This window comes from Sorex fumeus, unplaced genomic scaffold, assembly GCF_029834395.1.
Source record: "Sorex fumeus unplaced genomic scaffold, SorFum_2.1 ptg000050l, whole genome shotgun sequence".
Lineage (NCBI taxonomy): Eukaryota > Metazoa > Chordata > Mammalia > Eulipotyphla > Soricidae > Sorex > Sorex fumeus.
The window spans coordinates 2586325-2604399 of record NW_026606107.1 but is presented as its reverse complement, the minus strand read 5'-3'; the positions used below and the strand labels follow the sequence as shown (position 1 = coordinate 2604399).

At 38.1% G+C, this 18075-nt stretch overlaps 1 protein-coding gene across 3 annotated transcripts in view; it reads right to left on the bottom strand.

The window, feature by feature from the left end:
- Positions 1 to 6962: 6962 nt before the first annotated feature.
- Positions 6963 to 18075, bottom strand: part of SYTL4 (synaptotagmin like 4) — a 70996-nt gene continuing 59883 nt past the window's right edge. For all 3 annotated transcript variants that reach the window (XM_056124192.1, XM_056124193.1, XM_056124191.1), the window contains exons 14-17: positions 13961 to 14069; positions 11897 to 11996; positions 10920 to 11128; positions 6963 to 7819 (exon numbers count right to left, since the gene is read on the bottom strand). In XM_056124192.1, coding sequence (XP_055980167.1) covers positions 7671 to 7819; positions 10920 to 11128; positions 11897 to 11996; positions 13961 to 14069 — 567 coding nt within the window. In that variant the 3' untranslated portion in view covers positions 6963 to 7670. The remainder of the gene's footprint in view (positions 7820 to 10919; positions 11129 to 11896; positions 11997 to 13960; positions 14070 to 18075) is intronic.

The window sequence follows — 18075 nt, the reverse complement described above, 5'->3', positions numbered from 1 at the left end:
GATCTGAAATTAAACTTGAGGCCTATGTCGAGTGGAACCACAATGATTCTTGCTCTAGCCTCCATATTTAAAAGAAAGCACATTTCCTTGCAGCTGAAAACTTTGTTTTCCACATTGGTAGAATCAGTTTTATAGTTAAGACTCATAAATATTTCTGTTATCTTTATGTAGAATAATAAGTGAAAAATGAGGGGAGACAATAGTCTGGGTAAAGGGGAAGTGTTACTAATTCTTTTTTGGCAGGGGGCATCCCAGTGATTTGAAAATCAAAGTACTGTGCGATGTGGGGTCCCCAAAGCTAATCCCAGAAACACTCAGTGGACCAGTAGAGCTGGGGATTGAACGAGGATTAGTCATAGGCCAGGCATACACCATAGCTCCTATGCTAACTCTTAGAATACTGACCAAATCAGACCTTGATTCCAACCCCAACTGATTTTCATCCCAGGTGATATACTAAGGAGCAGTTCTAAAAGTTTTATCAATTGACTAAAATTTTTACAAGGTAGGTGCTGTTATTGGCCCCATTCCACAGGTGAGAGGACTAAATCACAGGTAAGTGAAGCAACATGCATAAGATCAAACAACTAGCTTGTGGCAGTATTGGGATTTAAACTTCAGCAGTCTGGCTCCAAAGGCAATGCTCTTAAACAGTATGCTACATACTTCTACTTCTTTTTCTACTTTTCATTTAAAGATAGCTGACAGCTCCAATCAAGAAGAAAGGTTTCATCTTTTTTTAATGTTACTTAGACAAGATTCAGAGTGGGCCCAGGAGGAAAGAGGGAATAAGAGGCTTTCAACCAAGAAAGTTCACTCTTGAAAGCAGAGTGATGGCACATAAATCATGAGCCCAAGATATATCAGGGTAATAGTGAGTCAGAGAAAAGCTATTTCCACAGGTTTTTTTAAAATAGAAATATCATTTTTAAAATGCAAAATAAAAAGTTAAACAGTTTCTAGGTGAATGAGACATAAGAGATGATCAAGCTTGCAGCACAAAGGTTCCCTCTCCCTCTTCTTTATAGGAACTATAAAAGGCACGAGGAAAGTTGTATGTAGAAAGCAAATATCTTTGCTCATAGAGGATCAATGTTTCCAAAGGCAAAGACTTAAAAATAAATCATTCAAAATTAATGTCCATTATTAGTAACACTTCCTTATCGGTAACACTTCAAGTGGCAAGTCAGGACATGCTAGTAGGTCAAAGACCCAAGTAAGAACTCATCAGTGACTACTGAACAGTTCCAATTTGGGCTTGATTCATTTTTTTAAGTAGTCAATGCTGTTACATCTTGTTTAGTTTTTTTTTAATTTAGATTTTTATTAGTGAAACACCACATATCTTGTTTAGGTAAACTTATGCTATAATTTCCTCTGTAGCTAAAGGCTAAAGAGGGCTGGCACCAGAGAGATACAGTGGGCTTGCCTTGCATGCAGCCAATCTGGGTCTGATCCCTACACCCCGTACAGTACCTTGAGCACCACAAGGAATGATTCCTGAGTGCAGAGTCAGGAGTAACCCCTGAGCATAGCCAGGATTCCTGCCCCACTCTACCACAAACAACAAAAATAAAGTAGGGGAGGAAGGGAGCAGCTAAATCAGATACATTTTCTCTGCTCCGAAACTCCTCTCCTCTCCTCTCCTCTCCTCTCCTCTCCTCTCCTCTCCTCTCCTCTCCTCTCCTCTCCTCTCCTCTCCTCTCCTATCTCTCACCTCTATTCCCCTTAGAACTCCCTAACCCCTCCCCGCACCCTCCTCTATCCCCTGTCTTCACTCCTGCTCCTCCCATGATGTAGCATTCTAACTGTCCTACTTTGTAGAGTCAGACCTTGAGTTCAATCCCAAATCTGCCACAAGACAATGGCCTTGATTTTCCTCATTTTCTACTTAGTAGATGATTTTTCCCGTTTTCCAAAGAGGAAGTGATGTGCTTTAGGAAATTAAGGAAACTATATAATAAGCCTATGCACAAAAAGAATTCAATACATTTTAGTATCATTTTGCCTGAGAGGTCAAGAATCATTTGGGTTCCACCTAGGAACCAGAAGCCTTGTTTCTGAGACGGGTTAGTTAGCAGCATTTTTATCTCTCAAAACTAAATAATGGTAGTAGGAGTAAAAGGGTAAAAAAGGTCTTAACTCCCAAAGAAACATAAGAATCCAGAAAGAAACATATCAAGCGATGTTTTCCCTTCCATATCCTCCTATGCACATGTCTCTTTCCTTCAGATAGATAAAAGTGGAGGGGAGTGAGTGTGTGTGCAACTGAGAGAATAGAGAATGAGGGGGAATGAGAGAGAGAAGTGAAAGTCCTGTATTCCAGATATCAAACATGAATAAACAAAAAGGACAAGGAATTAGAGTTCAGTGGAGATATCAGTTAGCAATGTGGAGGGAAAAAATTTTCTTAAAATGTGAGAATGGCTGAGAGAAAAAAAATTTCTTAAAATGTGAGAATGGCTGAGATCAAAATTACTGAGAACATTCTCTGTTGATGGGGATGTGGTGGAAAGAACCTGCATCTACATATACTACTTGTGGGATGTTGTCTGGTCAACATCCTATAGAAAACAGTGTTAAAGGTACTCAATAAACTCATAATTAAACTACCATATGACCTAGTAACTCCTCTTTTGGGTATCTATCACCAGAATAGAAAAACACTCATCAAAAGACCCTATGCATACCATCCTTCATTACAGCACTGAGTTTAATAGCTAAGATTTGGAATCTACCTAGATGTCCAATGACAGATAAGTAGATCATGAATATGTGGTACATATTCAAAATGGAATAATACATGCCTGTAAAGAATGATGAAATCATGCAATTTGAAGCAGCAACATGGAGAAACTGGAAGACATCATGCTAAGTGAAGTAAGTCAGAAGAAAGATAAACATGGAATGATATAACTGATGTGGTATTTAGAATAACTGAATAAGGAATGCAATGTTTAAAGTGATGGGGAAATGCCCAGATTAATCTTGGACACAGAGTATAGGAAGGAGATGGAAAGAAAGAGTGGTAGGGATGGGGGTGGGAGAGACAGATGAGAAACAATGGGGGCCAGGCCAGGGGGATTCAGGTACAAAGGTAGTATCAAGAAATGACATAATTTTTAGAAAACAATATGGACATTGCTCCAAAAACTAGAAATTGAGCTTCCATATGACTCAGTAATACCACTCCTGGGAATATATCCTGGAGATGCAAAAAAAAGCACAGCAGAAATGACATCTGCCCTTGTATGTTTATTTCATCACTGTTCACAATAGCCAGAATCTGGAAAAAACCCGAGTGCTCCAGAACAGATGACTACTTAAAGAAACTCTGGATTATCTACACAGTGGGATACTATGGAGCTGTTAGAAGAGATGAATTAATGAAATTTGCATATAAGTGGATGGACATGGAGAGTATCGTGCTAAGTGAAATTAGTCAGAAAGAGAGGGAGAGACATAGAATGATTGCACTCATTTGTGGAATATAAAATAGCATAACATGAGACTAACACCTAAGGACAGTAGAGATAAGAGCCAGGGGCATCATGCCATAGTTTGGAAGTTGGCCCCATGTGCTGGGGGGAAAGGCAGTTGGAATGGAAAAGGAAGAACTAAGTAAATGATGATTGGAGGGATCATCCGGGATGAAAGATGTGTGCTGAAAGTAGACCCAGGACCAAACATATGGCCTCTTAGTATCTCTATTGCAAATCATAATTTCTCTAATTTCTCAACCAAATCAGAGAAATAGTAAGAAGAATTGTACCTCCCACAGAGGCAGGAAGTGGTATGGGGTAGGGGTGGTGGGTGGGACACTGGGAACAATGGTAGTGGAAAATGTGCACTGGTGAAGGAATGGGTGCTCGAGCATTGTATGACTGAAATGTAATCATGCAAGTTTGTAACTGTATCTCACGGTAACCCAATAAAACTTAAAAAAAAGAAATGACAGAGTCAAGATCCAAACCACAGAGTTAACAACACTTATAATCAAGAGACCCAAACTTTAATACCCAAACATAGAAAAGTGCCTATTAAGAGGGCAGGCTGGAGGGGGTAGGGGGATATGTAGGGGAATCTGGAAACACTGATGGAGGGATATTGACAATATTGCTGCAATATTGATGCCTGAAACTCAACTATGAATAACTTTGTAAATCACGATGCTTTAATAAAATAAAACAAAATTAAATTAAATCAGCACAGGGCGCTTTTAAGAAGGAGTACTTGTCACATTTTTTCTTATTATTTAAGTCAAAGAACAAGCAAAAACACTAAGTCAGGACATCAGAAGCAAAATCATCTATAGAACTAAGAAAAAAAATCTGATAAATGAAAAAGTTTTATTGCATTACACATACATTTGGGGAAGGAGTAGAGAACAAAGGATAAAATGTTGGACTCTCCATTGTAGTATTAATCTACTCTAAATGGACCTTTTAAAACACTCATCCCATTCAGTTCACTCATATTTTAGGGACCAGTGTATGTGACCCTCAAATCAGTAGACTATATATACAGGTCAAGTTTAAGAATTGATAGAAAACTTGGAATTACATATGGAACAATAAGCCCCCATGAATAACTAAAGCAATCCTTGGGGGGAATATAAGCATCACCTTCCTCAACTGCAAACTGTACTACAAAGTAGTAGTAATTAAAACAGCATGGTGTAAGAATAGAGAGAGATCTGTAGACCAATGTAATAGAGTTGAATATCTATCAGAGACCCTCAAATACATGATCACTTAATATTTGATAAAGGAGCAAGAAATATAAAGAGGATCAAGAAATGTGAAGTGGAGCAAGAAAAGCCTCTTCAACAAGTGGTGCTGGAAAAAGTGGACAGCTACCTGCAAAAAAATGAACTCAGACCTCTCTCTAACATCAGCCACCAAAGTCAGATCAAAATGGATAAAATACCTCAATATCACATCTGAATCCATAAGGTACATGAAGGGAAACACAGGCAGAACCATCCATGACATTGAAGCTAAAGGCATCTTTAAAGATGAAACACCACTGACCACGCAAGTGGAAGTAAAAATAAACAAATGGGACTACATTAATTTAAGAAGCTTCTGCACCTTACAAGAAATGGTTACTGAAACTTAATCATGAAAGCTTGTAACTGTATCTCATGGTGATTCAATAAAAATAATTTTTAATTTAAAAATAGAAAAAAGAAATAATGACCAAGATACAGAGACAGCCCACAGAATGGGAAAAATTATTTACCTAATACCCATCAGATAAGGGGTTAATATACAATATACATAAGGCACTAGTCGAACTTTACAAGAATAAAACATCCAAACACATCAAAAAATGGGGAGAAGAAGTGAACAGAAATTTCCTCAAAAAGAAATACAAATGGGCAAAAGGCACATGAAAAAAATGTTCTACATCACTCATCAGGGAATGCAAATCAAAATAACAATGAGATATCATCTTACACCACAGAGACTGGCACATATCAAAAAGAACAAGAACAGCCGGTGCTGATGAGGATGCAAGGTCAAAGGGACTCTTCATTCATTGTTGGTGGGAATTCCAACAGGTCCACTCTTTTTGGAAAACAATAGTGGCATTCCTCCAAAAAGTAGAAATTGAGCTTCCATATGACCCAGAACTACCATTTCTGGGTTATACTCCCAGGTTGCAAAAACACACAGTAGACATAACATCTGCACTTGTATGTTAATTGTAGTTCTCTTCACAATAGCCAGAATCTGAAAACAACCTGAGTGCTTTAGAACACACAACTGATTAAAGAAACTACAATACATCTACACAATAGGATACTATACAGCTATGAGAAAAAATGAAGTAATGAAATTCACTTATAAATGGATGGACATGAGGAGTATTATGCTTAGTGAAATGAGTCAGAAGGAAAGGGACAGACATAGAATGACTGCACTCATTTGTGGGATATAAAAATACATAGCATGAGTCTAACACCCAAGGACAGTAGAAACAAGGGCCAGGAGGGTTGGTCCATGGTTAGAACCCTGCCTCAAGTGCTGGGGGAGAGGAAGGTGAGAGAGAAGTGATCACTATGACAAAGACGGTTGGAAGGCATAGCTCTGGATGGGAGATGTGTGCTAGAAGTGGGTAAAGAGCCAAACATGATGGCCTCTCAGTGTCTGTATTACAAAGCATAATGCCCAAAAGGGGAGGCAGGGAGGGAGAGAGAGAGAGAGAGACAGAAACAATGAAAGAGAGAAAATGCCTGCCATAGAGTCAGACTGTGGGGTCGTGGGGGAGTAGTAGTGGGGTGGTAGAAGGGATACTGGGGACATTGGTGGTAGGAAATATACACTGGTGGAGGGATGGGTGTTGGAACATTGTATGACTGAAACCTGATAATGAAAAATTTGTAATTGTGTATCTCACAGTACTTCAATTAAGAAGAAAGAAAAATAGGAATTGAAAACATTTCAAGACAGAAATCTGAATAACTAGGTGAACACAATCTCTTGGAGCACTAACAGTGCTCAACATGGAGAATCACTATATGAAATTAGATAGAACTTGGCTATTTTGGCCAATAGAATGTTATTAAAAGAACATATTCTTGGAAGCAGAGATATAATATAGCAGATAAGGTGTTTATCTTGCATGAAGCTTCATTGGGATTGATTACTAGCATCGTGTATGTCCCCTCCAAGCCCTTCCAGGAGTGATCCCTGCATGCAGAGCCAGGGGTAAGCCCTGAGAACAGTTGGGTGTGTCCACTGCTCCCCCACACCCTAAAAATCCACAGCATTCTATATGGTAACAGACACTAAGAAAGATGTTGTACATGTGGTGAAGATATCTCAACTTTAATTAGAGAAATAGAGGGTTCTTTTTAACACTTTCATTAAAAATACAAAGAATTTAGCACAAGCTGCAAGATAACTTCACCCTTACTCACTCTGGTCATATAGGACCTCTGAGATATTCTTGTTAGGTATGTTCATAACTCAGTCAAAAGATATTATCTAATTAAAGTGCTTTTCAAAACTATATCCATCTTAGAGCTCCCCCAAAGATCTAGCGAAGGTGTCCAGAACCAGAAAGAACAGAAGAACTTTTAAAGCATTTCAGAGAAAACTACTAGAGTTCAAGGAAGGTGAAAACTGCTTTAAAATGAGAACAGTTAAAAGCCAAGTTTCAGAAATGTATCAAAGCCTAAAATTAGTTGAAAGCATGGATTGGAGATGAGGGAGAGTACTTACTCACCTTTCTCCCAAATTTCCCTGTATTTAATGACCCAACCCTGCTTCCCAGAGTCTTGACCACAGATCAGGCACACCTTGAAATACAGACCAGTATGAATGTCAAAGGGAACTGGGTATTCCCGGGAAATTAGAAACAGGATAGCAAGATGAGCGATTGAAAAAAATGTTTTTAAGATTTTTTAAGTTCAGTAAAATTCATAAAGATGTGAGAAAAAGAGACTCTGAAAATACTGGATTGTATACATAAATTAAAACATTTAGAAGAGACGCTTATTCTTGAAGCTTCTATAAAAAGAAAAGTCTGTATCACTCTGTATATAGATTTGTAGAAATACAAGTTTATACACACATTAAATTATAAATGTTTGCTCTTGGTTTCTTCGCTTCCTCTGTCTTGCCCTGAACAGGGCCAGACCTGCAGAGAAAGACAGCGGCTCATGAGCCCAGCTTCTGCTTGGCCATCGAGGAACGGAGCTGCAGAGTCCCTTCTGCCCAAGACCCTGGATACTGTTGCATCTTCTGCCACAGGCTCACTTCTTCCCCAGTCGAGTCCATCCAGTCCACCACTTCCCCATTACTGATCCCTGAAGAAAAACACCAGAGGAGACTGAACAGGGGCCCCACTCCTCAGCCCACCAGAAATGATGGGATATAAAGAGACAAAGATGGAAAGATGGAATATGAGACAAAGATGGAAAGATAAACAGGTGGAGGAGAGGAGCCTGGGGCCTGCTCCTTGTTGATTTTGTGTAGCTATTTCTATGTTCCTGAGACTCTATGGAGAGTTCAGGTTGATAAAATAGAACTTTAAAAGGTACACTGCAGCTACCTGTAGCTGAGACTGTTACAGGGCTCTAGTACCTGCCATCTCATGCCAGTGATCATGCCTTCTCTTACAGTCAAGTTGACTTAAACACTCTTTTTAAAAGGAACAAGCTAACACAGAATTTTCTCTAGTTGCATACTCAGGCCTTAAGTTCAGATTGTATGTCACCTCATGTCTATTCTCTTGTATGCTCCTTCATTCAACAAAAAAGTTTTAATTCGGAGCTGGAGCAATAACACAGTGGGTAAGGCGTTTTCCTTGCACGTGGCCAATGGGTTCGATTCCCAGCAACCCATATGGTCCCCGGAGCACTGCCAGGAGTGATTCCTAAGTGCAGAGCCAGGAGTAACCCTTGAGCACCGCCAGGTGTGACTCAAAAAGCAAAAAAAAAAAAAAGTGTTATCTATCCATTTAATGCCTACTGTGTACCTACCAGGCAATCAACTCTGAATACATAGCGTGAACAAAACATGAAAGTCTTATTGACATGCAGCTTATATTTGAATCAAGGAGAGAGAATATATACAAATAAATCAATGAGAGTATTTCAGAAGGTGAGGCAAATGCCATGGAGCAAATAACACAGGATGATTTTGTGCCTATAAGCCTTATATCTAATGGCCTTCTTTAGATAGAGTCATTTAAGGGCATATCTGAGATGAAATGATTTGAGTGAAAAATATGAAGGACTGGAAGAATTCAGTCTTTCTAGAGGGAGCACTAATTGCAATGGTTATGGTGTGGGAACAAGCATGGAATTTTGGAGAGCATATATACAGTCGTTTGTGTAGCCTAGTGAATAAGCAGGAGGATACATGCATAGGATGGATCAGAGAGGAGCAGACGGTGGCTCAGAGGAACAGCACAGAGGTATAAAGTTCCTATCCTGCAAGCATATGTTCAAATCCTATCTTCAACATGTGCTGAGCACAATCTGGCGACTCCTATTTCCATAATCCCTGGTGTTGCAAGCAATTTCTGGCCAGACCACAGGTATAAACCCCATAAAAAGAGGTGCAACCTTAGGCAAAAACACAAATAAAAAATAGCAATATGGCCAGTATCACATGTAGGAAGTACACCCCTGATGGACATATTTGTGAGTCCTGCAGGAACCCTTATAACCAGAACTTGTATGCCTCAACTAATAATGCAATTCTCAGTATAAGCACCAGAACTGAATGAGTGCAAAGCTTTATGAGCACTGTGTCTAACTGTGCAAGTACCTGAACCCAATATGCAACTCCACAACTGAAAATTGATGCCAGGCATATATGTAATCACCAGTCATAACAACTGTAGCACTGTAACACTGTCCTTCCATTGTTCATCGATTTGCTCGAGCAGGCCCAGTAACGTCTCCATTGTGAGACTTGTTGTTACTGTGTTTGGCACATGGAATACATCATAGTTAGCTTGCCAGGCTTTGCTGTACAGGCGGGATACTCCTGGTAGCTTTCCTGGCTCTCCAAGAGGGGTGGAGAAATCGAACCCAGGTCAGCCGAGCCAGCCACGTGCAAACGCCCTACCTCTGTGCTATTGCTCAGCCCACTACATAACAACTACCACCACAAAATCAAAAACAACAATGAAGGGAAGAAGGTGGAGGGAAGATATAAAAATAGTTTGAAAATTTAATTGAAAATTACTCAAATATGTAATCATTTTTAAAAAAGGAAAAGAGGGTCCAATCATCTAAGGGTCTGTTCTTATGATGAGAATTCTGAATTATTTTCTAAGTGTAATAGGAAGCCACTGAGGCGTGTTTAAAAAGGAAACTAGGGGTCTGGAACAATAGTATAGATCTTCAGATACATGCTTTGCAAACTGCCAACCTGGATTCAATAATTAGCACCCATGTGGTCCCCTGAGCCCTATGAGTAGTCGTCTATGTGCACAGAGCCAGGATTAATCCCTAAGAATAGCTGGGTGTGTGAAAAATAAATAAACAAATGAATAAATAGGACACTGACATGAACTGGCTTACAACTATGAAAACATAGGTCTAGATGCTTTATGTTAAATGCTTTGTCTGAATATAGAGTCTTTAGAAAAATAAGAGGATTCAAAAATAAGCTTTAAGAAGTGCCAATTTTAAGAGTTTGGATAGAGAATGAGGAATACACAAAGAAAAGTACAGAGTTCATAGAAATTAAGCTTTCACGAAAAGGGGAGTAATCAAAAATGTTAAGTGGATTTAAAAATTGTAGGCAATATTAAAATAAAACTTTTCCACTAGAAATTTCTTAATGGAGTGGTGGAATAGAAGTCAGATCATAGTGTACTGAGGACAAAAGGAGAGGTAATGAAATGGAGATAATTCTTTTTTAAAAAATATAGAGAAGGGATGAAGTGTCCAAGGAAGGCTCGTCTGTTTCTTCAGGTTGGAAATACTGGCTCAAAACTGTAATCTACTCCAGTAGAACAGTAGAGAGAACAAAGTTAACAGAAGGAGTGAATTCCAGAAGTCAGCTCACTGAAAAGATGAGTATTTCCAGTATAGTAGGGAAGAGTTTGGCCTTGGTTAAGACCCTTCTTTCATAACAGGATGGAAGGCAGAAACATAGCTACAGACATAAGTAGGTTTGTAGATATTTTTGGTTTTGGAAGATGATGATATTCCTAGAAGTCAGGGTCATATTTATATATACACATAAGAGGATATGAGTGCAGCCTTTTCCTAAGTCTGGAACACAGCAGGCACTCAGGAATACTTTCTGAACATTAACTGAAAAGAAAGAAGACAATCTTTTCATAACAAAAGCTTGAGGAGAGGATAGGTGTGGGAATTAGACATGTTGGAAGTGAAATATACAAGAGGTCTTTAAGACAGTGAAGTTTGAGGGAGAGGCGCTCACCAGTGCCAACACCCAGCCTGACCCCTCCCAGGAAGTCATTGCTGGACAGAGGCTCCCGGTCCCACACAGTCAGTTCCAGGCACATATGCTGTAGATCTTCCAGTCTCACACCATTGTAGACAAATGTATGGTTGTAGTGGGGATTCAGGGTCTTCTTCATCACAGGAGTTTTACGCTTACTGGCCTTGTTCCTCATGGGAAGGAGGTATCTGGCAGAGGGTGGGGGATTAATCAACAACCTACTCAAAGTTGGTAATAGCCAACTACATTCCTCTTTACCTACCACAGCCTATCCTAGGAAAATGAGTCAATACTCTCAGATCATGGTATACCTACTCCTTTCTCTGAATCTGATGAAACAGAGTTCCTACTGCCTCTACTAGACCATTCATCTAACTCAATTCCTTTAAACCTAGAGAAACAAAATCATATTATTAGTGTACTGTTGTGTATGTCCACCAAAAATGGGTTTTATATATTCGATTCTACTTCTATTGGGTAAAGTTTTCTTTAAATAAATCTGATGTGATTTTAAGTAAAACAAGAAAGAGTCCACGTGATTTATTAAAGAATTCAAATTAGTGAGGGTGATCTACAATTTGAAGAATACTATAATATTGGGCACTGCATAAATACTTGGGGTAAAAAACTTCCAAGTTACCACATTTTGATTGTCAGGAGACAGACTTTTATTCAGGATTAATGAGGAGAATTAATCTACAACAAAGAAAAATCAGATACATCTACCACCCTCCTCTGTGAAAATCAACACTATAGCCCAGTTCAAACTGAGTTCAGACCAGGGCAAAGCAAATAGTGGATTTTTTTAAACATTATCTAGTTTTAAGAAAAAAATTGGCTGCTTGAAGTAGGTAGTAGAGCACCCTAGGTAATAGCCATAGAGAAAGGTAAACTGAACCCTCTCTTAGCTCTCTGGTCCTAAAACTGACTAGTTTGGTGCTAATCCAGGGACTCACCCCTTGACAAAGCTGTCTGAAGTCCCTCCTGATTTGGCAGCAGTCAGGTTCTTGGCTTCTTTGATCCACACCTGGAGTTCTCCCCCTTCCCCACCTTTACCTGTAAGGGATGTCAGCCATAACAAGTAAACCCTTAACATCCAGATTTCTATCAAGCTTTACCTACATAGCACATCCTCTCCTTCGTGAAAGCAGAAAGCCCCATGAAAATTGGACCATGTCTGACTCATATTCTAAGTATCCATCAACACACTCAATTAACAACAACAGCAATAAATTCTTATTGAAATCTACCTGTGTGACAGGATTTATGCTAATTCACAGAAAACCTTCCCTCTAGACCGATAGAAAATTTTTATTGATTTTATTTTATTAATGATAAAGTTGAGGGTGAAAGGAATAAAGTTGATTGATATTTGTTGAATGGTTTAAAAAGAGGGAACTCACTCATGTTCTTGACCTAATCCCCACTTCACATGATTCATCAGGAGTCATCAATTACAACTTCTACTTCCTTATGCAGTTTTTCCTAATAGCAGTGGAATGTTATTGCCATTAATTTATATACAAAAAAGCTAGATTCCCAGAAATCAAAAAACAACTTAAATAAATCATATGAACTAGGAATATCTCTCTCCACTGATCCTGTCCCCTTTCTAAACATATGCTAATATCATCTATTCTCTTAAAAATTATCCCTTTAAGGGGCTGGAGCTATAGTACAGCAGGTAGGGCGTTTGCCTTGCATGTGGTAGAGTCAGGTTCGATCCCCAGCATCCCATATGGTCCCCTAGCACCACCAGGAGTAATTCCTGAGTGCAGAAGCAGGAGTAATCCCTATGAATCGCTGGGTGTGCCCCCCAAAAAAGCAAAAATAAATATCCCTTTAAAAGAAAATCTTTCAACAATATCTCTTTATCAAGCTATTTATCTTTTTTCTTTCACCACCAATTATCCTTTTAAAAAATTGTTTCCTCATTCAGTGAGGCATATCTTCTCAGTTCTTCTCAGGCTTGACCTTCTGAAAGTATTTAGACTGTTGACAGTATAGCTCCCTTCTTCAAGTTTTCTCCCTGGCATTGCTCTCTCCTGAAATCCCTCTATATCTCACCAGCTTTTCTTTCTTTCTTCATCCGTTAAAATGTTGCTGTTCCTTTTGGTTCAATCCTTGTCTATTCTTTCTCTAGTCATATTGCATGCTCTCCTTCAGGATCTCATCAATTCCACCCCAGCCTAGAGATTAAACTTTGCTGATGATATCTTTTTAAAAATTTGAGTTTTCCCATTGTCAATTATTAAGATAAACTACTTACCATGATGTTCAATTCCCCTTCAGATGGAGTCCAACCTCATCTCCAAATCTAGCCCTGTTCACATATACTCCAGCCTCAATGAAATTGGGAGTTTACTCCCTTTCAGTTACATACAACCGCATATTTACCATGTCACTCTAAAACCTTCACTCATGCTTGTCTCCTCTTCTGGAAAAGCCTTTTTCAACACATCCTGTTCCATTTTGTGTCTCGTACAATTTCACAATTTTTCCCTCTTTTAGCTCTCCCAAATGTAACCAGAAAGAATTCATCATTCTATATCTGTGACTCTTTAGCACATGACTTTCTTTCTTACTAAACTAAGGTCCTCAAGAGAGAAATCATAATATTCACTTGCTATTCACAATCAATAGTAAAGTACCTGCCAAATTTGTTTAATCTTTCTCAGTCTTCAATTTCCTGCCCATCATAATTTACCACCTTTTCAATCACCCTTTCTCAGCCCCAAAATTTCTGTTCTATTCTGCCCAGTTAGTAGCATGCCACAGCTAGACCAATTTCAAGTCAGTTTGATGACCTGAGGGGAAAAAAGAATGCCAACCTCAGGGCATTCCCTTCTGGTTAAAACTGCATTTAATGACTACTTAGTAAAGAAATTTTCCCTCGAAGCTGATCCAGGGTGTCTCTCAATCTGGTCTCTTCAACAGTATAAGCTATTAGCAAGCACCTCCTCACACAGATCCTGTGCAGAAAACTAAGTGCTAAATCCAGGGCCCCAAAGAAAACTCACTCTTTTTCCGGTCACCTCCAATGGGGAGTTTGGAGGCTGGGATGTATTTCAATGAAACCACCAACTCGCCTTTGTGTGATGGCAAGCCAGTCGGGGACTCAGCACTGATCTGAAACACAGGGAAACCCAACAGGTCAAGCTGGGCTTCTCAGAAATTTCTGGAAACTCACTGAGGAATTCTAAAATTACCACCAAGAATAGCTTCATGGAACAAGAGGATCCGTCTCATAAATACAATTCAGAGTCCATCGGACATAGCAGCAATAATTTCTAGGGCAGTCTCTTCTGAATGAACTGTAGAAGAACCAGCAAAGAATTTTCTGCATTGCCCTCTATATTGTTACATTGGGAAGACAGTTACTAGATTTTAAACAACACAACAGGTATTCTAGTAAGGTTGCCACAAACTCAGGGAACTGACATCAAGAGCAAGAATCTGATTACTAGCATGATTAGTAATAGCCAGAAAGTGGAAAAAGCCTAAATGCTAATCAATATACGATAGGTTAATTGGGTGATTTTAATATGTTAATATGGTATATGACATACAATCATCAAAAAGAATGCAGGGAATTAATTGTTCATGCTGACATGGAAATATGTCCAAGTTATATTGTTAGGATAGCAAGGCAAGATAGAGAAAAATATATCCCATTTATATTAATATATATTCATATTTACACATGTGAATATATATTTATATAAACAATGATTATAATTTTCGTTTATATAGTACTATGTACCAGGCACTGTTCTAAGTACTTTAAAATATCATCTTGTTTAGTCTTCAAGGCAGTCTCTATGAAATGATATAGATATATTATTCCCATTATGTCAAAATTAAGGTAAGGTAAGGTAAAGGCCCTCCCGTTGATCGTCGATTTGCTCGAGCGGGCCCAGTAACGTCTCCATTGGAGACTTTGTTGTTACTGTGTCTGGCATATCGAATACTCTAGGTAGCTTGCCAGGCTCTCCGAGAGGGGTGGAGGAATCGAACTCGGGTCGGCCATGTTGGCCGCTTGTAAGGCAAACGCCCTACCCGCTGTGCTATCGCTCCAGCGATAAAAATTATGTGATATTATTATTCCCATTTTACAGGTTATGAAACAGAAGAACAGAGAGGCTGAGTATATTTCCCAAATACACAGAGATTGAGTTTGACAACAGCAGGATTCAAATTCAGACTCTGATTTCAGAGTCCATGCTTTTAACCATCATACAATACTACACAGCGCCAAAGCAATAGCACAGCAGGTAGGGTGCTTGCTTTGATTGCAGCCCACCTGGATTTGATCCCGGCATACCATAAACCCCCTTAGAACTGCCAGGAGTAAATTTTGAGTTCAGAACAAGGAGTAAGTCTAGAAGAACTGAAGAACTGCCACGTGTGACCACAAAACAAAAATAAATTAAATTTAAAAATTAATTTAAAAAATACCACACAAAGAAACCCAGAAGGATACAAAATTAACACAGTCATTTCTTTGAAGGAGAAGAGGGGAGTGGAAAGAGAAAGGAAAGAGGAATTTCACTTTTCAGTTCTGTATATATATATATATATGTATATATATAGTGTTTTTAAATATAAAAATGGTATGGATCATTTATCTGATTTAAAAGGATTAAAATTTCTTGATATTTGGTTTTATAAAAATTGATTTTGGGGGAGTAATCTATGTCTGATGGTATTGGGATCTTATTCCTGGCTCTGTGATAAGCAGTCACTTCTACTGGTGGTTAGGGGACCAACCATATGTGGTACTAGGAATCAAACCAGGGTTAGCTGTATTGAAGGCAAACACCATAACCCCTGGACTATCTCTCTGGCCCCAATAAAATTGTTTTTATAAAGAGAGCATGCAGGGATTGGAGAGAAAGTACAGAGGTTAGGGTGCCTGCCTTGCATACTGCTAACCCATTTTCAATGCCAAACATTGCACATGATCCCTGAGCACCAACAGGAGTGATCCTTGAACACAGAGCCAGGAGTAAGCCCTGAGCACCCACAGGGTATAGTCCATAAAACAAAAAATATAATTATAATAAATGAGAGCTTGCAGTCCCCAGAGCACTGTCACAGAAGTGATCCCACGGAAAGAAAGTATCCCCTGAGAGGCGCAGCGTGTGCCTCCTCGCCCACAAAAAGGGCACTTGCAAAGTTTTGAGGACATATTAGAATTCTTTCTCAAGAATTTAAATATGAAACATTTTTTCATCTTGTAATTACTTTTGATTAATATCTGTCTTTGTCACTTGAATCTAAGTGGCACAAAGACAGAAATAAGCCTACTTTTGTTCATCCTAGTATGCCCGATATTTAGCCTGGCACATTGAAGATGATCTGAAAATATCTGCTGAATGACTATAAGAATGAATGAATGTCTAGGATGTATAACAAGTAGCCTATTATCTTTGGCTGTGGGTAACAATTGCTTTATCCTATTGTTTCTCTCGAGGCATAGATTGGCTCTTCAGTTTTGGTATCCAGAGTATAAATTAGCATAGACTGGAGATGCCCTTTCATCACTTGTCTATATTCACTTTCACTGGGCTTCTACCAACCTTCATCATCACACTGAGTATAGTGATGCCAGGAAGGCATAATCCACTCAATTTGGGAAAATTTAACACATACCTAGAATGCACAGTACAGAGTATGGAGAAATACAAAATAACAGGGTAGTGGACATCTGGAAGAGAAGACTGAATGTTAAGAAACTAATTATTAGGGTTTTCAAAATGTGCAATATTTTAAATAAAAATAGGTATTCAATACTGTACTGGACCTTTTTGTTTATAAAATATACAGTTTATTATTTTCTAGACTGTTAAATTGAGTGGACTTAAAAACTAGAATTTAGCATCAGCTGGAAATTAGTATATTTTTTTCTATAGCATATTCTCATTCTAGTCAAACATAAATTCAAAGAACAAATACCTCCATTCCAGAGTATTTTTTCTTTCAGTGTAAAATATTCTTCAAGGCAAGTGCTTATAAAGGTTTATAGTGAATTTTTAATGTAATTATATCAAGTATATAATCCCCTGTGGGCCCCTGAGACAAATTTCAAATGCTTAAGAATGTCTAAATGCCTAATAATATGTTATTTTTTGTTGATAATTGTTTTTTCTGTTTTTGTTAGTATTTAAGGGGTCATATTTAATGCCATCACTATATTTTCATTGACAGCAATCTAAATACTGAGCATACATATTCTTGACTGATCAATTCCACCACAGAAATTTCTCCTATGATTACATTCACAAATGAAGGCAAGATATTTTACAGCATAGTTTTAAGAGCAAAACAACAAACACATAATTTAAATGCCTATTAGTGGGGTAATGGTAAACAATAAATGATAATAAATGTAAATGAAAGAATACTACGTAAAAATTAAAAGAGATTGATCTGTAAGTGATAGCATAAGAAATATTCAGATAAATAATAAATCATCAAATTACAAATAAATGAAGAACTTTATAACTCTTTCTTGGTGAGTCAATAAAAATAAAAAACATTTTATGCACAATAAAGATTATATGAGCATATATTTTTAAAAAGTAAATATATACATAAATTCATAATATGTCTATCCATGCTACTTAATATAACATTTATATAAAGATAATCATGTAGTTGACAACAGTGGCTCTACCCATGGAATAGAATCCAATTTTCATTTTTATATGTGCTGTTGTTTTGATTTTAAACTATTCACATATAAGTGTTTTATTCTAATTTTTCTGAGTAAGCTCTATATAGGCAATGTAAGAAATTCAAATGTTATAGAAAGGTATACAGATGATCCTTGAACAACATACAGCGTACCAACCCTCCAGTCCTTATGCAGTTACAAATCTATGTATAACTATGTTGACTTATCCCAAACTTAACTACAATCATCCTTTGCTATCTTTGGGGTAATGGTTTCAGGACTTCCCTTTGATATCAAATCCATAAATGCTCGAGGCCCCTATAGTCAGCCCCCCCTATAAATGTGGGTTCCACATTCATGGATTCAACCATTATCTGTGGTTTACTGAATCCATGAATGTGTAACTCTGGGCTAAAAACAAAAAACAAAACACATATTAGTGAATCCATGGATTTC